The sequence below is a fragment of the Episyrphus balteatus genome, chromosome 2 (assembly GCF_945859705.1).
Source record: "Episyrphus balteatus chromosome 2, idEpiBalt1.1, whole genome shotgun sequence".
NCBI lineage: Eukaryota > Metazoa > Arthropoda > Insecta > Diptera > Syrphidae > Episyrphus > Episyrphus balteatus.
In genome coordinates, this window is record NC_079135.1 from 108561310 (window position 1) to 108587356 (window position 26047).

The following is a 26047-nucleotide window of genomic DNA, read 5'->3' on the forward strand; positions in this document are numbered from 1 at the left end:
AAATAACCGTTGATTAAACTATTATCATCGAAGAGATGTATTCTTATAAAACTCTTTAAGAACGCTGGAATTTGCATTATCCTCTCTAAAGTGTTTAGTGAGTTTTTTTTTCAAATGATAGATTAGTTGGTATAAGAAATAACCAATAATTCTTTGTACCCCAAGGCGCAAGTTAGGCAGTCAGTGATATCTTCATACATGTATAATAGGTTCTTGAACATTAAAAAAATATAGAAAGTTAAGAATGATGAACAGAAAATTATCTTATAATTTTGTAATACATACCTTTTTTAAATTAGAGATTTAAAACATAAGTTCCATTATATTTAGTGTTTTAAACAGAAAGCATTCAAATATCATTTAAAACGTCCTTGGTCGTAAAAAATTGCACTGTTCTTATTTTTCGGGATATAGGGTACACCGAGGGAAAAAACAACTTAAATTCAACGAAAACCACGTTGATTCAACTATTTTTCGGAATGATTTTGCGTTGAAGACGAAAATTTTAAAATCAAAGTAGAACATAGTTAGTTTAAAGTGGTTTAGCGTTATAAAACATCTTTAAATCAAAGTTGTTTCAACTTTAAAAAAAAGCATCAATTTATAAAAAAAAAAGAAAAAAATTGGCAGCCGCTGGGGATCGAACCTACAACTCTTGGGTTACTAGGTGAATGCTTTACCACTGTGCTATCTCACTGTTGAAATAGAAGTGATAAAATGCAACAAAAGCCGAAGTCCGACAAAAAAAAAAAAATTGTTACGTTGTTTCAATTTTATTTTGAAGAAGTTTCATGTTAATTTTTTCAACATTTAATCAACGTTGAACATTTTACATTTTACGTTGCGTTTTTTCCCTCAGTGTACCAGTATTTTAAAACAAAATTTCCGTTGTGAGCAAAAACACCACGAAATTTTCGAAACTTTTTTAATTTTCAGCTTCAATTCAATTTTAAACTTTATGTTATGGGAAAAGTCACGACAAACCAGTTAAAGATGACAAGATTTTCTATATATTTATTTTCAGCGCAACTCAGTAGGCCCGAAACTGCTTAAAATACATCATCCTAAAAGTTGAAAATTGTTCTTGCAAAGTAAACAAGAATAAAATGGGCTTGGGTCAAAGGAGTACAGATATGATCTGAAAATTAAAACTGTACACTGAGGGAAAAAACAACTTAAAATCAACGAAAACCACGTTGATTCAACTATTTTTCGGAATGATTTTGCGTTGAAGACGAAAATTTTAAAATCAAAGTAGCACATCGTTAGTTTAAGGTGGTTTGCCGTTATAAAGCATTTTTAAATCAAAGTTGTTTCAACTTTGATAAAAAGCATCAATTTATTAAAAAAAAAGAAAAAAATTGGCAGCCGCTGGGGATCGAACCTACACCTCTCTTGAGTCACTAGGCGAATGCTTTACCACTGTGATATCTCACTGTTGGAAATTAGGGTGATAAAATGCTACAAAAGCCGAAGTCCGACAAAAATAAAAAAATTTCTTAAGTTGTTTCAATTTTAATTTAAAGATATTTCATGTTAGTTTTTTCAACTTTAAATCAACGTTGAACATTTTACATTTTACGTTGCGGTTTTTCCCTCAGTGTATTTATATTGATATTTTCATTTGAAGTTCATATTATTATTATTGCATTATTTCGATTTTCAAAAAGAAATAAGACCGATCTGGCTTAATTTCGCATTCGAATGGAAATAATGCCAGTTAAAATATGTTCCTTTATTATGAACATTGTTAAATTTTAAGGCGCATACGGGCTCAAAACTCGGTCTTTAAGCGACTTAATTTTTAAATTTTCTATATACAAAGTACAGGTAACTTTAAAACTCGGTAAGAAATCATAAAGTAAGTAGAAAATCATCAAACTTGCCAAATATGTTATAGACCAAGTTTCAGCGACCTAAGTTTGCAGATATTTGCGTAGTGTTAAATGTTATGATGCAAATCAGATGTAATTTTTGAAATATAAAAAAAATAACCTTTATTAATGGTTCCTGTCATAAAACCGTTTTATTACTTTTTCAAAAAGAATAAAGCCTATTTCAATAAACTTGTTTGTTCGAGCGTTTATGTATTAATAATTTCGGACTTTCAAATAACTCATTTTTCGATTGAAAAAAAAGATCAAAATTTATTTTTAAAAATGAAGTATTAAAAACTGGTTGATGTATGTAAGTATTTTCTTGAAATTTTGTTTTTTTTAATTCTTCAAAATTGCGTAACAAATATTTTTTTTTTCGAAAATTTTTAACCAAAAAATTAATTTTCTTAAAAAGCTTTAACGATTTTAAAATTTGTTTTTTTTTTCTCCGTTGTACAGGAAATGGCAGACCTCGTTTTGAAGTAAAAAATTTTTAATATTCCAAGGAAGCAACTGGTTATTATAATAGCAAGAATGTGTGATCCATTCGTGCCTTTATTTTCAATAACGCCAACATAAGAGGGTTTTCTCTTTACTCGATCATGCTTTAAATTTCTTTAGACAATTACATTAATCTTTACTTATGAGAAATCAAAATTAGTTCCCACATTAAAATTATTGTAATAAAATTCCCGTGTCGTATTTGGGTTAAAGTTGACTTGGCCGATTTTTCAACATTTAATCATCATTTTGATATCATTTAATTTTAATAAAAAAATAAAATTTATTAAAATTTATTTATTTATTCATTTTATTTCTTTATTAATTTTAAACTCGCATTGAAAAGATTAAAAGGTACACAAAATTCAATTTCTCTTATTAACCCGCAAAAAAATGTTACGTATACACCACAGTGACCTTTATCACAAATAAGAAATAATCGGTAAACAGATAATGAATAAAACCAGTGTGTTGTTATGTCTTCAGTCATGTTTTTAATAAATTGCAATTTTTACGTTTTTTGCAAGAAACAACGTATGTAGGTATTTTGTAATGATTGCAAAAACTGACAGTTTCAAATAAGAGTATCGAATTTTGGAAATTGTAACAATACAATTTTTTGCAAGTTTTAATTGCTTATGTGGACTTATTATGATAGTCTTATGACCTAATTCAAGTTGGCACATAAAAATAAATGTCCGGAAATGTTTTCCATGTAAGCAATTAAAAATTTGTGTTGACATCAGAATCTTTTAAAATTTATCACAAAAGTAATAAAAATTTTTGAATAAATGTAAGTTACCAGTTTATTTTTCGAATTTGGCTCAGCATCTGCATCTTCTTGTAATGTCACAATATAACTTACAACATTGTTTAACACTTTCAAAATAATGTTAAAAAAAAATTTAATTCCATAACCGTAGCGAAGCACACAAGTCACAAGTTCTAGTTAACATACTTCACAATTACAAGCAAAACAAAAAAAAGTTATCGAGGCCTACTTTTAGTTCGTACATCACATCCAGAGAAATAATATAAATAGTAGAAACTGACGGTATAAGTTGTAAACATATATAACTAAAGTAAAAGAAGAGAAAACGGCCTCCAAAGTAGGCAAAAAGAAGATTTACCCTAAAACAGGTAGAACATACTGATTACGTGCCCAGTTAAAGAGGTCCCGTCATCTATCGTTGTTATACTCACTTACACAGACAATCTGGCTAGATGGCTAACTGGCTATTTAGATCACATAGCGCATATCCATGATCAATTTAATGATCATTGGACATAATAAAAATTGTGTGCAATGACAATGCCTATGAATTACACGTAATCATTGCCACGAAATGGGAGTAAAATATATCAATTTTTATAGAATAAAATAGAAAACAAGAAAATCATGGAATTCAATAAAACGATCGTCATACAAAGAACCTAAATGACGTTAGAAATGTCCCACGAATGATCCCTATAATTGCACAAACCTACTTTTTTTCGACGTAACTGGTTAATTTTGACCTAGTTTTTTCTTAATTAAATAAAATTTAATCAGTTTCCATGCATGGAGTGTTAAATATAATTTTTTTAATAATGCATACAAACAAAATTTAAACAAATTCATGTAGGTAGCTACTTCCACAACCTACAACAAAATTATTCATACAAAAAATATTATTAAAAAATATAAAAGAGCATGTAAAACGGTTATAAATTACAAGAACTCAAACCGTGTTGAGTTAAAACATGGATAACATATTAAAAATTATTATATTCATGCATGATAACAAACGCTATCATTATTTAAACGTACGTACTACGTAGGTATACCTTTAAGTATCCAAGAAAAATTAATTTAATCAAACCGTCAAGATCTGAAGAAGATTATTATTATTTTCGTGTAGTGAGATTTTTGTTTTATTTTTAAAATATAATTGATTACAACAAAAACAGAAAAACAATTAAAACCTGATGTTGCATGCAAAACGAAACTAAATCAAATCGAATCTTATAAGTTAGTTTTTGTTCCTTATTCGTTGTTGTTGGCTATGATGTTGTTTTGAAAACCCATCAGGAAGACATTGAACTTTAAAATCGATGCCCACTACAGAATTGCACTTGACTAGCTTTGTGGAACGTAATGATGTTAGCTTATATGATGAGGATGTATTTAAATCAAAATATTAAAATAGTTTAACAATCTCCGGAAACATCAAGAAGAAACCAACCTCTTTCGTGTTTCCTTAACATCTTTGCTTTGAAGCTCTTTAGGAATTAAATAATTAAATTACTTCAATATGTGTTTTAAAACAAGTTACGTTATTACGCCCTTGCTCTATTTATTTTTCCGTTTCATTTCACAATTTCAATCCTCTTTTTGACATTCCATTTCATTCAACTTCATTTTATTTAATTTTATATCATAACATTTTATTCCATTTTATCTGATTTAATTTCACTATACTTTATTCCATTTCATTCCAATTTATTCCATTGCATTCCACTTAAATCCATTTAATTTCATTTCATTTTATTTAAGTTCACTTCATTCAATTAAATTAATTACTTAATTTCATTCAATTTCGCTTCATTCAATTTCATTTCATTTAATATCATTTTATTTAATTTCATTTTATTCAATTTCATTTCATTCAATTTCATTCCAATTTAATCTCATTCAATGTTATATTGTTCAGTTTTATTTCATTTAATTTCATATCCTTCGATTTCATTTTTTTCGATTTCATTTCATTCAATTTAATTTCAATTAAATTCATTTAGTTCAATTTCACTTTGTTCAATTTCATTTCATTCAATTCCATTTCACTCAATTTCATTTCATTTCATTCAAATCCATTTCTTTCAAGTCCATTTCATTTAATTTCATTTGATTTCAATCAATTTCAATTCACTTCATTTCAATTCATGCAATTTCATTTCATTTAATTAAATTTTATTCTATTTCATTATTTTATTATTACCATTTCCCACGAAAAACAGAAAAAAACACTTTGAACACGATACTTACTCATCGATCCGGCAATTAATCAATCATCGATTGACAACAACTCTTGACACTTACTCTAGATCCATTCGTTAAGTTCAAGCCTGCACAATGCACACTTTGGCACTCCTATAAGTCTAGGGTTGCCAGATATATTTTGACGAAACTAGTAATCGAGATGTAAAATCCCGGACTTTCCCGGACAAATCAGGACACAAAAAAGAGTACAAATCTAGGACAAAAGGAATGCATAGTTTTATAAAAACAAAAAAAAGCGGAACAATCTTTTCAAAATTTAACTAAAAATCACATTTTTAACCCTTGTTCCCGTAGCATTGAAAAATTGAACACGACCGACTCAGTTGGTATTGCCATGTTCAAAGGAGAGATCCTGAGAACCCCGTCAAAAAAGCAATATCATACAACGTTCCAACACGAAATAGAAAGAAAGGTAGGCCTAAAAACTCCTGGTACAAGCAAATGCAAAACCACCAGCATTCAGTTGGCCTTAGAAATGGAACAATACAAAACCGGGAGGCTTGCCGCCGATTTCTGAGGTCAACCCGGCGAACCCCACAGGCGGATCACTAGTGTGAAGCAGTTACGTGGGATAGTTATGATCCCCTCGACATCGAGATCATAACAGCGCCGAGAAAAAGGAAGAAGAAGTTCCCGTAGCATTTTTTTCTTATTTTTTTCACAAAAAATAAAAGTAAAAATTTTAGCTAATATTACAAAAGTTGGAATGTACATAGTTACAGTAAAAAAAAAATTTTAAATTCCATTAAAATCCAATTGCTCAAAATTTTAAACGATTTAGAGTCAATTTTTCAATCTTCTAATAAACAGTCAGTTAACTGTTCGACGAATAAAGTTATTAGGCTCATAAACAATCAGATAAAAACATTGAATTTTTCAATCAAGAATAATTTATTCTACAAAATAACAAAAAAAAATTGTCAAATTCAAAAATATTTAAAATTAAACGTCATTTTTATTCATGATTGTTTTTGTTTTCTTGTGTTCCACTGTATTTTTTTCAAAATTCTTTCAAAAAAGCTTTGACAACTGACGCAATATTTTTGTTGAGATTATTCCTTAGAATAATTTTTATTCGTCTCTGAAAGAAACAGATAGATTTTAGCTATATCTGCTTGTTGAAAAATTGATTTTTTCTCTATCCTTAGGAATAAGTACTAAATGACTGTTTAACTGACTATTGAAAAATTGGCCCTTAGTTAAATGCTAATAGAATTTTTAGTAAGTTACTATTTAATCGTTTAAAATGTTGCACCTTGAGTCTTACAATAAGGTACCTAATGTAATAAATAATAAAATTTAAATAAATTATTAAAATAAATTTTTGTTGGTCAGAGAAATCACTAACCAGTACCTCATACGCACATTTTTGAGTTTTGATTATATTGGAACAGAACACAAAAAAGAATTGAGCAGATAATAGACCAAAATAAAAACGCCTCGCTTTTAATGAACTCGATTCGTTTTTTGAATAAGGAATGAATTAAGAGTAGCATACAAAAAGTGAGATTTTTAAAGGCTTCAAAAGAGTACAATCCCGGACAATTGATAGAAACTATCCCGGACGTCCCCCACACAGCCATAAAAGAGTACATGTCCGGGAAAACCCGGACGCATGGCAACCCTATATAAGTCTCCACATTTGCATCATCTACATTTCCATACCAAAATGGTAATCGTTTGATGTTTTTTTTGAATTCCATATAGAACTCTAATAAAGTTCCACCCATTCGTATATACAAATGAAATTCTTCATTCGTAACATGGAATGCATTGTCCAAATGTTCATCCACTTAACATGCCTTTCGAGACACTACAAACATTCTTTATGTGCTTCATGCGCGCTATACTATAACGCCATTCTCCCCTGGGGTTTGCAGTGCAGACGTCATAGCAATTCGCGCTAGCAAAAGTCTCGAAGAAGATCAAAGTTAACTACCGTAGCGACTGCACCTTACCGGCTTGGAGGTATCACAGCAAAACAATGTAAAATGCGCCATTTGAAACAATAGCAACTTGTTCCAGTGCACTTTAAAAGAGCTTCAAGTCTTTAAAAAGAGCGATGATGGTGGTCGTCGTTATTGCCGGTGTCGGTTCGGTGTGATAGACCGGACTTATATAAGCTCACAGGTTTTTTGAAGCTGATCTCCACGACACGTATCGAATTCCCTCAAAGAGTGCAGTGAATGTAGAACTTGTTTTGTTTTGTATTGTTTTTGAGATTGTTCTGATACAAAAAAGAAACAGATTGTTTGTGTATGTTCATTTTGTAAGATATTCTTTGGTTAAGTTAAGAAGAAGTGGTAAAACAGTGAAATGTTGCAGCAAGGTCAACAAGTGTGCTATACGATCAATGCAACAATCTTAAGTGTTAAGTTGATTTACTATAATCTTGCAGAAGCTTATAATTTTGTACGTTTTGAAAAAAGAGAGAAGGGGGTGAGATGAGAGTGAGTTCGATAGTAATTCTTGACCATGGCTGATGGAAAAAAATGTAAGACTGAACTGAAACCTATCATTTTTGCTACTACTGTGAAGTCAGCCTTGAACTGGGCCAGAAGTTAAATTGTGGATTGTGTTAATGTCGCAGTCACAATAAAGTGGAATAATTTTAGTCTCATATTCTATAAATAACATATTTGGTGTGCTTGGAGGTGAAGGATTGGTTTTTATAACCCTAAAATATAACGGTGATTAATTTATTATTTTTAAGAGGTTTATTGGTGACGAATTAAATAGAAACAAATTATTGCTTCGAAAATCATCGAACATTAAATTTTTGGTTTGCCATTTGATATATACGAAATGGGTGCCTGACTTTGCATCAGGCACCCTCAATATTCTCAAGACCAATTTTGGTTATTATAGATAACATAAGTGACTATTAATAATTTGTTAACAGCAAACAGATCAAAGATCTTGAAAATAAAAAAACGACTTTTTCTTAAATCTTACTTGCTTGTATGATTTTGTACAAGACCTTTGCTCTGTGAAAAAGTTGTTGGCGAATGGAATCCCACAGGGATCAATTTTAAGATCTTTAATCTTTTCGTTTATAATAAATCACAACAAAAACATTACTGTTAAAATAAGAGCCAAGTTCTCCTATGTTGAAATTATGCTGGCAAAAAAAGGATTGAGATATAAAAGTGTACCAAGTTCTAAAGTTTGGGTTCAAATTCGTATCAATAAAATTTTGATTGTTTACTTGACAATTTTTCTTTTAAATACCGATTTTTAAAGTTATTTCAAAAATTTGCCAAGTAAACAATCAAAATTTTATTGATACGAATTTGAACCCAAACTTTAGAACTTGGTACACTTTTATATCTCAATCCTTTTTTTGCCAGCATAATTTCAACATAGGAGAACTTGGCTCTTTTTTTAACAGTAATGTTTTTGTTGTGATTTCACTACTTTTTGCAAGTTATGGCTGTAGAATTGAAAATCTCTATATTTGATGAAAATGGGCAGTTGCCACGCCCCCTGGTTGAAATTCTCAGATTTTAAATTGTGTCCTTTGTATAAACTACCAGCTCTACCATTCTACCAAATTTCAAGATTCTACGATAATCAGAAGGGCTCTATAATATTTGATGAAAATTCAGCGGAAATGGGCGGTTGCCACGCCCCCTGGCTAAAATTCTCAAATTTTAAATTTTTTCCTTTGTATAAATTACCAGCTTTACCATTCTATCAAATTTCAAGATTCTACGATAATCAGAAGTGCTCTATAATAATTGATGAAAATTCAGTGAAAATGGGCGGTTGCCACGCCCCCTGGCTAAAATTCTCAAATTTTAAATTTTTTCCTTTGTATAAACTACCAGCTCTACCATTCTACCAAATTTCAAGATTCTACGATAATCAGAAGTGCTCTATAATATTTGATGAAAATTCAGTGAAAATGGGCGGCCACGCCCCCTGTCTAAAATTCTCAAATTTAAAATTTTTTCCTTTGTATAAACTACCAGCTCTACCATTCAACCAAATTTCAAGATTCTACGATAATCAGAAGTGCTCTATAATATTTGATGAAAATTCCGTGAAAATGGGCGGTTGCCACGCCCGCTGTCTAAAATTCTCAAATTTTAAATTTTTTCATTTGTATAAACTACCAGCTCTACCATTCAACCAAATTTCAAGATTCTACGATAATCAGAAGTGATCTATAATATTTGATGAAAATTCAGCGGAAATGGGCGGATGCCACGCCCCCTGAATTGAAAATCTCAAATTTTCGATTTTTTCCTCTATATACACCACAAGTCCTATCACCGTGTAAAATTTCAAGTTTCTACGTTAACGGGAAGTTCTCCATAATTTTGATGATCTGTCAGTGAGTGAGTGAATCAGTCAGTCAGTCAGTCAGTCAGTCAGTTACGGTTTTTGCGATTTTTGAAGCCCTATATCTCAGGAACTACTCATCGTAAGAGGCTGAAATTTTGTGAGGAGTTTTGTTTCGACCAGCTCAACAAATGTAGCGAGTTTGAAATTTCTAACATCTTTGGTGTGGAAGTTAGAGGGGGGTCGAAAATGGCCTGAGTTGTTTCCTGTAAATAAGGGTGTAGTGCCAAAGTTGCTAGAGAACTTGGCTGGGCACTACCATGCCCCTTGATGATCTGTCTTCCTGATGTTGTTTAACTTTATCTAGCCTTCAGCTTTGGAATATCATCTATGATTTGTACTAGCGTTATACGTACTATTGTAAGATGTTTAGGATTCGTAAAATAAATCGAACTCAAGATAACAATCAGACATGACATTACGATGATAGAGAATGCGAAAAAAGTGGGACCCACAATTCTCTCTGCCTGTCTGTCTATCTATCTTGATGTGTAGATGTTGTTATGATTTCTTGAAATTGAAAATTTATTTTTAGGACCAAAATTAACGGTAATTGTTAATAAACAAAATGGAATAGGTTCTTTTTCTCAAAAACGGCTCTAACGATTTTGATAAAAAAAAAATAAGTATACTGCCCTATTTTTGATACATACAAAATGCTTTTTTTAACCGTTATTAACAGTCTTTGCCATGGATCCGTTGTCTTGATTTCTGACTTTATCGTAACTTAACGGATTTCAACAAAAATTTTTGTTCAAAAACGTTTTAGTTGCTTTAATTTAAAAATTAAGAAAAAAATCTAAAAAGTGAATTTTTGATTTTTAATAAAATTATTCAATTTTTTTTTTTGAATAATCAATTTTTTCAAAACGGATTAATAAATTTGTACTTTAAATTTTGTTTGAACTTGTGAAAAAATAATTTCTTTAAAATGGTATACAATTTTTTTTTTTAATTTTCATAAAATCTTATACAAAAAACAACTTTAACCATTAGAGCAAGTACGTGCGACCCATTCGTTCATTTTATTAAAAAAAAATTGTATTTTAAGGTACTTTTACAATAAGCCCAATACATGAGAACCAGTCGTGAATTGTATTTATAATGGGCAGCGCATAGTGCGTTTTTTCATAAAATTAACTAAGAAATGGTAGAATGGAAGAACAAATTCATCTAGTTTATGGCGCTAGAAACATTTAAAAAAAGCAATTATTTTATCTTAAATTCCTTAATGTCCTAAGACTCCTTAATGACACTTTTTTAAATAAATTTGTTTTATTGACTGGATCCAGATCAAAATTATTTATTACCCATTCAGTACTTTTTTAGCCTTGTCGGAATGTTTTCAATTTCAAATAGCTGAACCAAGTTTCACAAACAAGACAAAACTGACAATTTATTTACATAGATTGATCGATCCCAAGCCAAGTTTTGTTAAATACAAATTATGACTCTACAAAATACACACTTGTTAGTTGTTACAAATTTATTGTTTTTTGTATCCCGCTAATAGTCTGGGAAAATTATTTCTTCTTTCTTTAATATACTTACAAGTTACAACTTACTCACTGACTTCCAGTCAATTAAATTGCATCTTATAAATCTTTTCACTTTCAATCAAAAGGAAATGATCTGTTTCCTTCATCTTATAAAAAATATCTGCATACATATTTTTTTTTTTATAATATTTATTACTTTCACTTGTCGTGACATCGATCGGTAGTAGTTGTAAAACAACTTGGCTTGTCGGTATCGTATTATGCAAATTATGTTTTGATTTCATTTTAGATTATATGCGGCTACGTAGGTATTCAAATTAAAAATTCAGATAATGATGCCTTTGAACTCATTAAGAGATGTATCTCTTCCTATTGAATCATCATCAAATTAATTAAGTCAAATTTACTCATCATGAAATTCAATAATGTTATTTCTATATAGAAAGCGAAACTATGTGAGGAATGTGGAGCAATTACTTGCTTATTACAGTACAACTTCATTAATCCGGATATCCCAAGGTTTGCTGAAGTTATTAAAAAATATGCACTTAAAGAATTTAAATTGGAAAACATGTTTATGATAATTATACAATCCACGCAATTAAAACGATTCTCAAAAAAAAAAAAACATACTAAGTTTGAAGTTTAGAGATTAAAAATTATATTTATTATGTAAAATATTTTCCTTAAACTACATTTTAGTCAAGGCTCTTGAACAAAATGGTCTAGGTCCATACTTAAAACAAAGCCAACCGTGCAAAAAAATTTGGCTTCAATTGGGGTTATGTTACATAAATAACCCATTGAATTCTGCACCTACCTTGCGAGTTATTAAATTGAATTCTTAAAGCAAAATGATATTATAAGAACTGGACTTAATTACCTTTAAGTTTAAATTATGCATAAACAAAAATTTATGATCAGAAAAAAAACGGACTGTCTTAGTGCGTAATGGTTTTCAATTGAAGTTATATGAAAGTTATGTGCACATGATCATGCTATAAGAATTATTGTTATTATATAACAACAAGAGTAGTTTTAATTGGAATATTTTTGTTTATTATTAAATAGGTACAAACTCTGCGGTTAACGGTGGAAAATAACACTGGTTAACAAGGGTTTTGTGGCCGAAACAAAAAATATACTTTTCTGAAGGTTTTCGGTGTGCTGAACTCGAATCCGAAGTCAAAAACAACTTATCAGCTCCTGTTTTTGAGATATTACCGTTAGAAAATGCAAAAAAACGTTTTTTGAGTTCTTCGGATATTATTCTTTTGTATAAGGAAAATTGTTTGAGCATATTTAGTAACGGTTTCCATCTTTCGATACCTGTTTAAATCTTTTCAATATCTTTTGTATTGCCCGAGATATCTTATAATGAAGTAAGTGGGTTTGGCTTCATATATCATAAAGATAATGACGTTATAAAATGTATAAAAATACCAAACAGCTGAGGATATCTCGGGCAGTAAAAGAGATATAGGAAAGATTTAAACAGATTTAAAAAGGTGGTATAGTTCTTATAAAAACTGTTACTAAATATGCTCAAACAATTTTCCTTATATAAAAGAATAGGGTCCGAAGTGCTGCATTTTCTAACGGTAATATTTCAAAAACAGGAGCTGATTAATTTTTTTTTACTTCGGATTCGAGTTCAGCACACCGAAAACCTTCAGAACAGTATATTTTTGTTTCGGCAACAAAAAAAAAAAGTTTAATTTTGTTAACCAGTGTAATAGATACCTACTAATGACCATATTGACCATTCCGAATCTGCCTACATAAGATTATATTTTCACAATTTTGGCCTTACATTAGCTACAAAATTATAGCTGAAATTGCTTGTGTAGTAGTCAAAACTATAAGAAAATATAAGAAATTCGAGGAATATTAAAACAAAAAACTTGTGCATTCATTTTGCATTAAATTTTTTTTCAGTGTAGACAGCGAAATTAAAGTTTTTTTAAAACTAAAATTAACGGTATACTTGTGATAAGACTAAAAAACAAAATGTTGTTAATTTAAAAAAACAGTTCTAATTATTGAAAAAAAATATTGAAATATTTTTTCGAAAATATAAAAAAAAAATGGTTAATGCCGGAAATGGACCTGCCTGTCAGTCGAGCACTTTACCCTTACCCTCTAGTTCAGTCTTTTATAAAAATAATAGTGCCAAAAAGGAATTTTTTTAGTTTTACGTTGTAATTTTTTTTTTCTCCGTGTATCGTCATTTAAACTCGTATTACTCGAAAAGGGGAAAAAAGGGGAAAAAACGGCGCTATTATTTCGAAAGGTAGAACGATATTCTTCATTTGAGAACTTAAATTGTAGAGGGCACTCGAAGGCAAACCAACTAAATCTCTAATTTAATGAAAATTGAGCTAAATAAAAATGGTTAAAATTGCTTCGTTAACGAGCCCCATTACAATTAGCCTTAATGTTATTTAACAATAAAATTTATGTTTTTAGAAAGTATTAACCTTCTCGTTTAATATCCATAACAATTTAATACTGTTCACAATTTTTAACACCCGCTATCACTATCGCAAGTTCACACCTTATAACTGCAGCGATAAAAAAACTGTACCTTTTTTTATATACCGACTTTGAATGGCTATTAAAAAATGAAAAAAAGGGTAACCGTCAATTTTTTTTTGGTTTTGGTTCGATGGGAGATTGTAGAACGTTGTTTAATCATTGGATTTTAAAAAATTGACATTTACTTTTTTTATTTTTGACCTATGGCGGGACCCACTGTGCGTTTGTTTGACTTTCTCGTAGACGACACTAGCAATTTCAATGAGCATTTTTTGTATAAAAACGTTTGAGTAACTATAGCATTATAATTTAAAAAAAAATCCAGGAGAACCAATTTCGGAAAAAAATAAAGTTTTTAATTTTATTCAATTTTTTTTTATGCTTCAATTAATGTTTCGTTTTTAATGGCTTTTGTAAATTGTTGCAAAGCATTATTCCAACACATTTACACTGACAAAAAAAAATGGTGAAGCGATTCCCACAAGGTAAGTTTTTGTTACTGGACTTGTACTACTATCGCTTGTGTGCCTTCTGATAGAACGTTTTTTTTACCGACTTCAAAAAAGGAGGAGGTATTCAATTCGTCTGTATTTTTTTTTTTTTGTGTTTGTTACCTCATAATTTTGGACTGAGTGAACCAATTTTTTTGTATTGGAAAGCTGGTAGCTGCAGAGTGTGGTCCCATTTTAATTTCGTTCAGTTATAGCCCAAATGAACTATTAAAATAACCATAAAACCCACTTTTGATCCATGGAAGTCGGTTTTGTTTTTTTTTTTATAAAAATGATTATTATTTTTGACTTTCTCCTAACACGACAATTTTAACGATTTTTTCTGTACTAATTTTTTTTTTATTTAGGTAGCTTAGTAATAAATCAATATTTTAATTATACCTAAATAAAAATAACAAATTATAAAATTTAATTTTCAAAAAATAAGAAGTTTGGATTAAAAATAACGGCCCTTTGTAATATATCCGAATCCAGCGAAAACTCAATTTTAACAAAAAATCGAAATCCAGGGTTCAAATCCCCAGACAGCTCAATGCATACTTTTTCTAAATTTTATTTTTTTTTCTGCTTATAAATATTTTCTTTTATCTAAAGCACACGACCTATTTTATAATGTCATTATCACGTAAAGTTATAGGTAGTTCGTGAACTGACTTTACGGAGAACCATTGTTTTGTTTTGTTGTTGTGATTATAGTTCTTATAGTTCCCAGTGTGTCAAAGGTTTTTAAATTTATCATACAAAAAAAAGCATGTATCAGATAAGTCAAACGAAATTACAAGCAACTCGGCTAGAAATAATTATAGGAAAACAAATTTAAGAATTACAGCGAAATTGAATTGAAATTTTCTACCCTTCAATGAAAATATAAATCGCAATCACACAGCTGCACCCTGTACGTATAAAAATCTTATATAAAAAGTTTAAGTTCTTCAAGCTTTTGGAAAGCATAATTTCAAACACTTCAAACAAACAGCAAGAACCAAGAACTTTTAAAGCTTTTCACTATCTACCATAATAATTTCTGTTCTTCCAAATAAACTTTCACCAAATAAAAGAAATTCCCCATGAAAAAGAACACCAAACAAAAATGCTGTGAGTCACCCTTATCGTTGTCGTTGGTTTCATGATAATTTTTGGCCAGCCCCCCTCTCAGCGCTCCAGTGGCGCAATTGGTTAGCGCACGGTACTTATAATCAGTAACTTGTGTGTGAGAAATGCCGGGGTTGTGAGTTCGAGCCTCACCTGGAGCAGTGCTTTTTTTTTAATTTAATGGGAAACAAAGAAGGGAAAATATTTGGGTTTGCGATACGAAAGAATGTTTGGTGTGTTTTATTCATTTTAGTATTTCATCATTATTCTTTGTTATAATTGTGAAACTGTTATTTAAATTTATAGAAGTGGTTTTCGAGAACATTAATTTATTTAAAAAATAACAAAAATGCAATAATCTAATTTGTTTGTAAATTCTTTTTATTTATTGAACAAATTATTTATGCATTTTTAAGTTTTTTTTTTTTAATTTAATTAAAATTTGATGTGAAAAATAAATTATCAAAATCGTTTAAGAAAATCGAAGATTTAACAAAAAAAATTTTAAGCATTTTTGATTACTACAGCATTATGTTTTGTCTGATACTAAGTTATTAGAATTGCAAAATATACATTATGAGAACTTAGTTTTTCATCATTATTTTTATTAGGCCTATGCGAAGCAGAGCGGTAAAGATAAAAATTATGAATTAATTGTTATTTTTACGTTAGCTGCTGCCGGCGAAGGCGGGAAAATTGTTGTTGGTCTGCACTAGTTTTTTTCTTTTAATTAACTTAACATGGATAAGTAAATGGTGCAAAACCTTCTTGTAGGTATACATGAGTAGCTAGTAGCAAGTGTATTTTTGACTAATAGAAATAATTATAATGATTGTTAATGTGCTTAAAAAAACTGGATAAAATTGTTCTCTTTTTTATCTAAAAGTGATTCTGCAACTAGATTTAGAAACTGTTATGCAATAGAAGAAGAATTAATTTAATCAAACAATAGGTTGGCCGCTTGCGTTTAAATTTTGAGTTAAAGAATAATGATGCAAATTATAAGTTTGGTATAAAAGGCTTACGGTGTTCCGCATTATTAAAGATGATTTCATTTTGTATAAAGATTAATTTCTATCGATTAAGTAACTTTGCTAATTGTTTTAGAAAAGCTATCAAAGAATAAAAATAAGCTCTATAAGATTTTTGTTGGAAATATTATCTGACAATGTGGTAGAATACAATTTCTCGTTGGCAAATGGATTCAGTTCCAACAAATTAAGCTAAGCTAATTTTAACATTTTTTCTAACCGTTCATTTCATACCTACCTAAAATAGTAAAAGAACCAAAATATAGATTTTTTTTTAGAAAACTGCGAGAATTTTGTTCCATTAATTGGTATATGTAAATATTATCCGATGAGGTTTTTTTTTTCCAGAAATACGAGTATTTGAGTTTTAAAAAAATTCATCCATATAAAAATAGGTAATAATTTTATTCAAATCTTACGCCCATATTAGTCACTAGTTTAAAAATATGTACATCTGGATATAAAGACATTTAAATCCAAAAAATAAATCCAATTCCATAATATTCACTACTTAAATCCAAACTTAAATCCAATTTTTTAAATACTATCTTGTTAAACTCAAACCGTTAAGATGTAAAATTATTTTCAGTGTTCAGTTGTATTGTCAAGTATTTTGAGAAGAAATAATATGCAAGAACTTGCTCTTAGAGTTCAAATTGCTAAAATTTTTAAGAAACAATTTTAAAATAAAAAACATAAAATTCGTTTTTCAAAGGAATAAAACAACATCTGAAATCCAATTGAGCCCCAAAACAAGTATGTAGTTTCATTTGTTTTATAAAAATGCATTTTTAGAAAAAAAATTTCAAAATCGTTAGAGCCGTTTTTAAAAAAAATTTTAAAGTTTTTTAGAAAAATAGTTTTATAATAAAATTGGTATGCCATTATAAAGGACCCACTAATAAAGAAGAAGAAGATTGGTTTTATAATACGAATTCTATATATTACTGAAATCAGTAAAGTAGAAGAATAAGCACTATATTTAACTAGACTTAATCTTGCTGGATATAGCTCAAATTAGGTTTTTTGTTTAAAAATCTATGTAAGTTGAGCGGAATAGCTATAAACAATAATTGCGTTGACAAGGTGTCTCACGATAAGTCAACTGATGAGTACAAGTGAGCTCCACTGGGACCAGGCTTGTAAAAGAATGCAATCTTTTGTGAATGCAGTCTTTGACATTCAGTTACACAATTCCCAAAAAAGATTGCATTCATTGACTTACACTTGAGAATAAGAATTCAAATTTTGCAATCACCAATCATTTTCCATGAAATGATTGCAATCTTTTTTTTTTTTCCAATCAATTGACTGCATTCAAATGATTGCAGTCTTTTGGGACTGCATGCAGTCTTTGCATTCTTTTTGCAATCTTTCCATTCCTTGGCAGTCTTTGCATTCCTTGGCAGTCTTTTGCATTCATTTGCATTCTTTTGAATTCTTTTGCATTCTTTTTGCAGTCTTTTGCAGTCTTTTGCATTCTTTTGAATTCTTTTGCATTCTTTTGCGTTCTTTTGTATGTATGGATTTCACAAAATTTTTAACATTTTTGTAGTTCAAGGATGAATTTTATAGTTTTAACTTTTAAGAATAAAGTTCAGCTATAGTATCATTTTCTGTGAAGAAGTAAGGATTGTTAATAAAACAAAGTTTTGAGTCCAGGTAAACAATTTTATTTAGGTATTAACCCAATGAAATTATTATATTTTTTTACTAAAAAAAAAAAACACAACTAAAAAAAATTATACATAAATACATAAAAAAACAAACAATATACAAAAAACTTTTATTCCTAGGAATAACCTCTAACTGAGGTTTATCTGACTATTGAAAAATTGGCCATAAATTAACCCTTTCAGAACCTTTCAGAATACAAAAACTTAAATAATATGGAAAAATTACCTAAAAAAAAGTCGGATTTTTTAAGAAATGTTATACCATTTTGAAAAGAGAATTGAACACACCAACTTTTAATACAACTTGCCGAAACATCGTAGTGCATTTTTTTACACTACGGCTCATTGAATTAGAGTCATGTACAATTTTTTAGTACTAAGTTGGGTAAAAAAGTAATATTCTCTTTAGAACTGATGCAGCTGAGTTAAAATTTTTGAATGCATTTGATAGCAGGGTTATTCAAGGTTCCGTAACAAAAGAAAAAAATGAGAAAAATTAAGATTTGTAATCACGGCACATGAAAAACCGTCACAGGGTGACCATTTTTTCGACTTTTTTTCAAATGCCCATAACTCCCAAAATATATGGCTGCGATTTTTTTTATTATTTTTCTGATAACTGTCACCACCTACCCTATCTACCGTTTTCGTTTCGACGTTAACTTTTGGGACACCCTGTATACAGATCAAACAAAAGATTTATATTAAAATAGACTCCATACTTATTTGAGAAGGAGTAAAGAAGTATTTTAGAAGACTTTGTAAAATGAAAGCCCTGCTTAGAATGAATAAAAGGGAATTTAATAAGACTAAAAAAAAGTTAGAATCCATTAAGTTTTTTAATGAGGATGTCTGCAACCTAAACTACTTTATATAAACTTAAATCCTTCTTAAAGAAGCATCCCCTATCGTTTTCTAGTCTTATACGATATATGCAGTTGGTACCCAAAATTTGACCCATTTTATTATTGATCAATATTACACTCCAAATATTTTTGTTTAAATTTGGCAAAAAACGTTTTTTTAAATATTAATTTTTGTTTCATTTCCAGGTGTTACAAACAAACACAACATCACACACGAACGGCCATGTTCCATCACAGAAAACATTTCACAACACACGTTGTACAAGACATCACAAACCCCACCAACATCACAGTCATGGCCGTAAATCAGAATCCGTTCTGTCCACAGATTCAGATATCAGATTTACGAGACGAAAAATCGGTGATAGTCAGAAATGTGGGTGTGTGGTGATAACAGGGTTTCTAGTCGCTCTTCTTGTAGCTGGAGCGTTTGTTTATATTGGATGTAAGTTTTGAAATACAATGGGTCAATCTCAACCTAACCTTTTCATTCCTAGATACCTACTTCAGACCAGAACCATTACCAGATCGAACGTTTCGGGGGAAATTTCGAGTAATAAACGACAAATGGTCAATGGATTTAGCGGATCAAATGTCAATACGATTTCAACACAAGGCCAGGGACTACAGAGAAAGAATAAATCTACTTTTGAGAAGATCCGATCTGAGGGAACCTTTTGAAGGAACAGAGATTTTAGCTCTTGATGGGTAAGGTCCTCCATTTTTTCAAACTTTTACGATACTAATTCACGTTTGTATTAAGAACTGATGATACCAATGACATTCTCGTCCACTTCAACGTTATCTTCGATCCTTATATCGGACTGGTATCAACAGCTGATCTTTTAGCAATCTTCACCGAAGAAATCACTGCTCAAGACCGAAGGTATTTTTCCAATATCACCGTTGACCCTGAAAGTTTGACAATCAAAGAGGTCACTGGACTAATTGAAGAACCGATAATGTCATCGTCACCTTTGGAAAAAGACGATGAAATTCCGATTTCCATTACCACAACTCCAAGACCCCCAAGATACTGTGAACCTCTAAAACTTAACTACTGTCGATCAATAGGCTACAATTCTACAACTTATCCAAATCTTTTGGGTCACACTTCGATCTTGGAAGTTGAGGCTGATGTAATAGCTTTTCGAGAAATGGTTGATGCTGAATGTTTTCGCGAAGCATTTGATTTTGTTTGTCGACTTTTGCAACCACCTTGCGAAGAGCACGGTCCCTTGGAACCAACTCCAGGAGTCATATGCAGGGAATACTGTCAAATGTTTATGAAAGGTTGTGGCAATCGTCTGTTGCACAGGTTTAAGAGATTCTTTGATTGTGAAATCTTCCCTGAATCTACTGGAATGCAGTCTTGTCATCAAAAACCACGGTGCTCCGAAGATCTACAAAGTAATGCTCTATCACCAAGACTTTGCGATGGAATTGGAGACTGTCCGGATCTTTCAGATGAACGATCGTGTTCGTTTTGTCCACCAAATTCATTGTATTGTGGCCGTGGAAGAGCTTGTATATCCAAGAAAGCTCGATGTGATGGAAAAGCTGATTGTCCAGACGGATCGGATGAAAAAGATTGTCGTAAGTTGTATGGTCCCACAGGGTGGAACTTTTAGTTCTCTCTTATTTTTTTTTAAATTTTGTTGTTTGGTTTAGTTTCTATTGCACCCTTGGCATCAGCTTTAATTAAACCAGAACCTTTGGTACCGTTTCAACCAAGATTCCATTCGGAAGGGTTTGCGGTCTTTATCGAGAAAGGAACTGTTGGAAAACTTTGTGCTGAAGGTCTCGATGGTGGAGAAAAGGACACAGTTAGGCAAACTGTTGCTGAGTCCTTATGCAAGTCTCTTGGTTATGAGTGAGTATGGAACTTTAGTAACATTAGTAAAAGTAAGAGTAAGAGGAACTTTAGTAAGAGTAAAAGGAGGTTGTTTGGAATCAATTTAACTTAGTTTCAATTTGATTTTTTTTACGATCTTAGATCAGTTCAAGTGTTTGAAATCCGCAATGACACAGAGAATCTTAAAGACTACGTGCGAGTTCTTGATCCCCATGCTCCAGAGATTTCTTTTATCCGGACAACATGTCAAAACAAAAGAGTACTCTTTGTGAGTTGCGGTGAATTGCAGTGTGGAGTTCAGTCAGTTTTGTCTCCCAAACACACTTCTTTACCAAAGATGTCATCGCCTGGAGACTGGCCATGGCTTGTTGCTCTCTATCGAGAAGATACTCACGTTTGTGATGGAACTTTGGTAAGAAAATTAGTCCATAAACTCAAAACTGTTCCTATTTATGTTTGAAAATTCCAGGTCTCTCGTGATTGGGTCTTGACAACTGAGTCCTGTTTCCAAGGGCAACCTCGTGCAACTTGGATGGCAATATTCGGTTCTGTCCGACTGAATGCCAATTCCCCATGGACACAACGTCGACGTGTGATAGGCTTAATCAAAAGTCCTGTAGAAGGATCAACAGCAGCTTTGATCCGCCTTGAGACTCCAGTTGTGTTTTCTGATTTTGTTCGACCTGTTTGTTTACCTGATGAATTGGATAAGAAACTTCGTCCAGATTACCAAAGAAGAATTATGACTCCGAAAGCTGAAAAGTTAGAAAGTGATCGTCATCAATTGCGTGATACTTCGGCTAAATCATCACAGATATCATCTCGAGAAACACAACAGTTCTTTGTGGCTCCAACGTTAGAAAAACCTGTTCTTAGTACGGATTCGTCGGATATTGATAGTTCGGAAATGGGTGGTTCAAGATTGCCACGAGCAGTTGAACCAAGTCCATTTGAATCGTATCCTTTGCCGGAGAGTGTGCCACAAATGCAATATTACTCACAGAAGGCACGTTCTTTAGGACAACAGAAGTTACCAGTGACGTTTGTGACAACAGCGCGGTCTACAGAACAGACACAGTGGACGAATTGTAATACGTTGGGTTGGTCAAGACAGCGGGATCATCTGCAGAGGGTTCAGTTGAAAATTGGTGATATGTCAGCATGTGAAAATGTGTCAATTGCGACGGTGAATAGCATATGTACGGAGGCGACATTCCAAAAACATGATTGCACGGTAAGTCAAATTTTTAATACAAATACATTTCTATAGTAGGTATTTGGGACTTCTTCGAAAAATCTTCTTTTTTTTAGGTTTTGCTTATGATTATAACAGTGCAATTCTGTCATGACATCTCAAAAAATATTTCGGAAATGTTATCAATGGTCCCGTTTTGTGTTTAAAAAATAAACACACTTTGAACTTTATATATGTAATAGACACGTATTTTCTAAGAAACTGACTTAATTTTGAAAGTATGGATTTATTTGCAACACTACATGTATTTTTTGAATCAAAATAGTTAGAGCCGTTTTTGAGCAAAAAAAAGAACACTATGTATTTTAGTTTTTGTCATATGGAAAGTACCGTTAATTTTGTTCTTAAATAAAATTTCAGTTTCCGCTCTGGTAAATTCAAACTCTTAACTTAACTTCCAAAACCAAATGAAGCAAATCTCTTCAGTGGTTTCGACTGTAGCTTGAAATAGAGACGTCAGCCAGACAGACAGAAAGACAAATAGACAAACAGACAGAATTGTGCGACCCACTGTTTTGATATTCTCTATTATCGTAATGTCATGCCTTATTGTATTAAAAAAGTTTTCCCTGTAATACCTATATCGCAAGCAGGATTATAAAAATATCAGTAGAAAAAAACCCTTTTGAAATCATAAAAAAATTTAGGTATTGCAAAGAAAAATTTTGCATTAAAAATAAAATATTTATTGCAACTAAAAATATTTGCATTAAAAAAAAATGTGTCGCAGCTTAAAATATTTTGCATTAAAAAAAAATGTTACAAATTTTAAAAAATTGCATTGAGTAAAATTTTTTAATGAAAATAAATATATTTTGCATTATTAATGAAAATAAATATATTTTGCATTAAAAAATGTATTGGAAATAAAAAGTTTTCTGCATTGAAAAAAAAAATAATGCAAAATGTTGTGCATTAAATATGTGATTTTTTTTTTATTATTTGAATTTATCACAATTTTCATATTTGAATTTCTCACAACTTTGGCTATTTGACCATTAATTATTTCAACTAAAAAGTCAAAATTGTAAAAAATTCGACTAATATTAAAAAATATTTAATGGAAACACATTTTGCATAGATTTTTTTTCCATGCAGAAAATTTGTTAATTACCTGCAGTAAATTTTTTTAATGCAAAATATTTTTATTTGCAAAAAAAATATTTTCAATGGAAATTTTGTTCATTTGTAATAACAGTTTTCGTTAATGCAAAATATTTTTTTTTAATGCAAATATTTTTCCGTTGCATTAAAATTTTTTTTTAGTTAGTGCAAAGTTAATGCAGTGTCACTTTATTGTATTCTCATAAAACTCTGAATGGTTAAAAAATAATAAAAGACAAGTCCACCCTCGTAAAAACAAAATGGTTTTCTTAAAAAAAAGTATTTATTTTTATTTCTCGAAAACGATAAAACATTTTCGCATATAATTTTTTCGCACTAAAAACTATTGAAATTGAAAAAAAATACGATACGATTTTTTTTTTAGCTCAACCCAATCTGAATCAATAGCTTGAAATCTAAGCCATCAATGTTTGGGACATAAGGTGTTACTAAACTGAGTTGTGTGAACAATAATCACACAAAAAACCTTTGAATTTGTTTTTTTTTTTACAAAATTCAAAGTCATTACAATTTTAAAATTCTGCTTTGGATCTTATGCAGAAAAAAAATTCGTTTGGCAACTTTTTTGAAAAACGTTACTAGATTTGTATAAAATAAGAAATCATTTTTAATTGTTTTTTTTTTTAATTTTTTAAATCTTTTCCATCGATTTCTACAACTATGTATGTAAATGTCCCGAATAAAAAACTGACCTAATCAAGAATTTCATTCGTCCCGTATATTTCTTTACGAATATTGAAAAAGGCTATCTTGCAGTCCATCTTAGTGGAAAGGGAAACATCAATATTCACAAATATTGCTATGGTTTCTATTAATGTTTTTTGTTTTTCGGTAAAAGTGACAAATCTACAATATCGAATATCACACTTGTTTATTTTTATTCATAAACACAAAAGCTATAAGGTCTGTTTAATGAATCTGATCCGCACAGAAAAGATCCAAAAAGTACAAGTTTTTGTGTTTCATGAAAAAAAAACTCGACCCAACTTGTTCTACATTCTGTCATTTTGTGTTCCATGAATTTTTTCAGCACAGAAAAGTTCAAGTTTTTCTGCTCCTACTTTTATGATAGAGCAAGTGAGTGAAAAGTGTCAATTTTGTCAGCTGTTTGTTTGATTGTGATAAAAATAAGAGAAAATAAGATTTTAAAAAGTGAGTTTCTTAACAGATTTTGAATAATAACAAACAAAAATTACGGGAATATTAAAAGTGCTAGTAAATCATTCATTTTAGTAAAAAATCATTTCAAGAAATGATTTTTGAAATTAGAATTTTGCAACTGATATAGACAACTGTCAATCTTGTTAAATACGAAGTTGAACCTTTCTGTTCTTTCTTGTTCTGACAGTATTTACAAACTTGTGCTGCTCTGATCTGTTCTGTTCTAGACTTTTTTCATTAAACAGACCTATAATTTGTTTTTATTTTGATAAGTTTCAACAACACGTATCTAATACTTGTCACGAAGATATCCATGGAAAATTGAACTTTTATACAAAAATACAATTTATTCATAATAAAATAATTTTGACCTTGATCATTTTTTTTTGCTGGAATTTACTTTGAAATTGTCTTTAAGCAACAAATAATGTCACCAACCCCAGTTTTAGGTGTGTCTAATGTCTGTTAGTGGCACTGGATGTTAGTCACCTCATAAATTCTAGCCTTATCGAAAATTAGTTAAAAAGTGACAACGAAAAAAAAAAACGAAATTCCCAAATTCCCGGTCAAGTAATAGTCCGGTCAATTTAGACATCCGAGGTTACATTAATTCCCAGCAAGCTGAAAATTGGTAGGATTGTTGAAAACACCATCATAAATTAAATCTAAAAAGTCCTCATCGATCCGAGGTCTGGAAAAAAATTTACGGGGGGTCAAAGGTCACAAAAACTGGTTTTTCACGATTTTCAGCAAAACGGTAAGTCTTATCAAAAAATTTTCAATGCAAGAATTGTAGACCAGTGTCATGACACTTTTTTTCCTGAAACCCACCGTTTCTTAGGTATAACGATTCAAAAAGTTGAAGTTGAGTTGTAATCCTCATAATCAGGCCTATTCTGAAAAAAACTCCCAACTGAAAAGATCTTGAAATTTCTTTATGTTTTTTGCTTAAATTTCGTTCTTCAATGGTTAAGAATATGGGAAAGCAAAAAAAATGGAAATTTTCACCATTTGCCCGATTGGGGCCCTTCTCCCGAAACAAATTTCCCTGGGAATTTTTGTTTGGAATAGGTTTAAACATATACAGGGTGTCCGATAGAGAATGGACAACCCTAAGACGGCTGATAGCCACTCTTATGACTGTTCTAAAAACAGATAGAAAAAAGTCCAATCACAACCAGTTCATAAAATATTGGCTTTTTTTCGTTCAGTGTATTTTAAATTTTAACATTTTATGGTTTCGTTCACTACAACCACGAATGAATGAATTTTATTTATTTCTTTTTTTTTATAATTTTCTACAATAATTGGATGAGTACATAAACGCTTTAAAAACTGCAAAGCTATTGCATATTTTCGTAAAAAAAAATTTGAAATCTGTTTTTTGATGCAAAATGTGAAAAAAGTATTTTATGAAAAATTTTAAACACCTGTGGTATAAAATAAATCTATGGAAACCTAAGTGGCCAACTTTTTTAAAAATATTCCCCTTAGACGAGAATATTTTTAAGAAAGTTGGCCACTTAGGTTTCCATAGATTTATTTTATACCACAGGTGTTTAAAATTTTTCATAAAATACTTTTTTCACATTTTGCATAAAAAAACAGATTTCAAAATTTTTTTTACGAAAATGTGCAATAGCTTTGCAGTTTATAAAGCGTTTATGTACTC

At 30.5% G+C, this 26047-nt stretch overlaps 1 protein-coding gene and 1 non-coding gene across 2 annotated transcripts in view; both read left to right on the forward strand.

Annotated features, from left to right (window-relative positions):
- Positions 1–26047, forward strand: part of LOC129909259 (uncharacterized) — an 82663-nt gene that overhangs the window by 49824 nt on the left and 6792 nt on the right. The window contains exons 3-8 of the mRNA XM_055986321.1: positions 19166–19424; positions 19477–19687; positions 19743–20575; positions 20651–20852; positions 20976–21246; positions 21304–22068. Of these exons, the coding sequence (XP_055842296.1) occupies positions 19166–19424; positions 19477–19687; positions 19743–20575; positions 20651–20852; positions 20976–21246; positions 21304–22068 (2541 nt within the window). The remainder of the gene's footprint in view (positions 1–19165; positions 19425–19476; positions 19688–19742; positions 20576–20650; positions 20853–20975; positions 21247–21303; positions 22069–26047) is intronic.
- Positions 15472–15567, forward strand: Trnai-uau (transfer RNA isoleucine (anticodon UAU)). Its single transcript has 2 exons — positions 15472–15509; positions 15532–15567. It is a non-coding gene; the product is annotated as a tRNA-Ile (tRNA).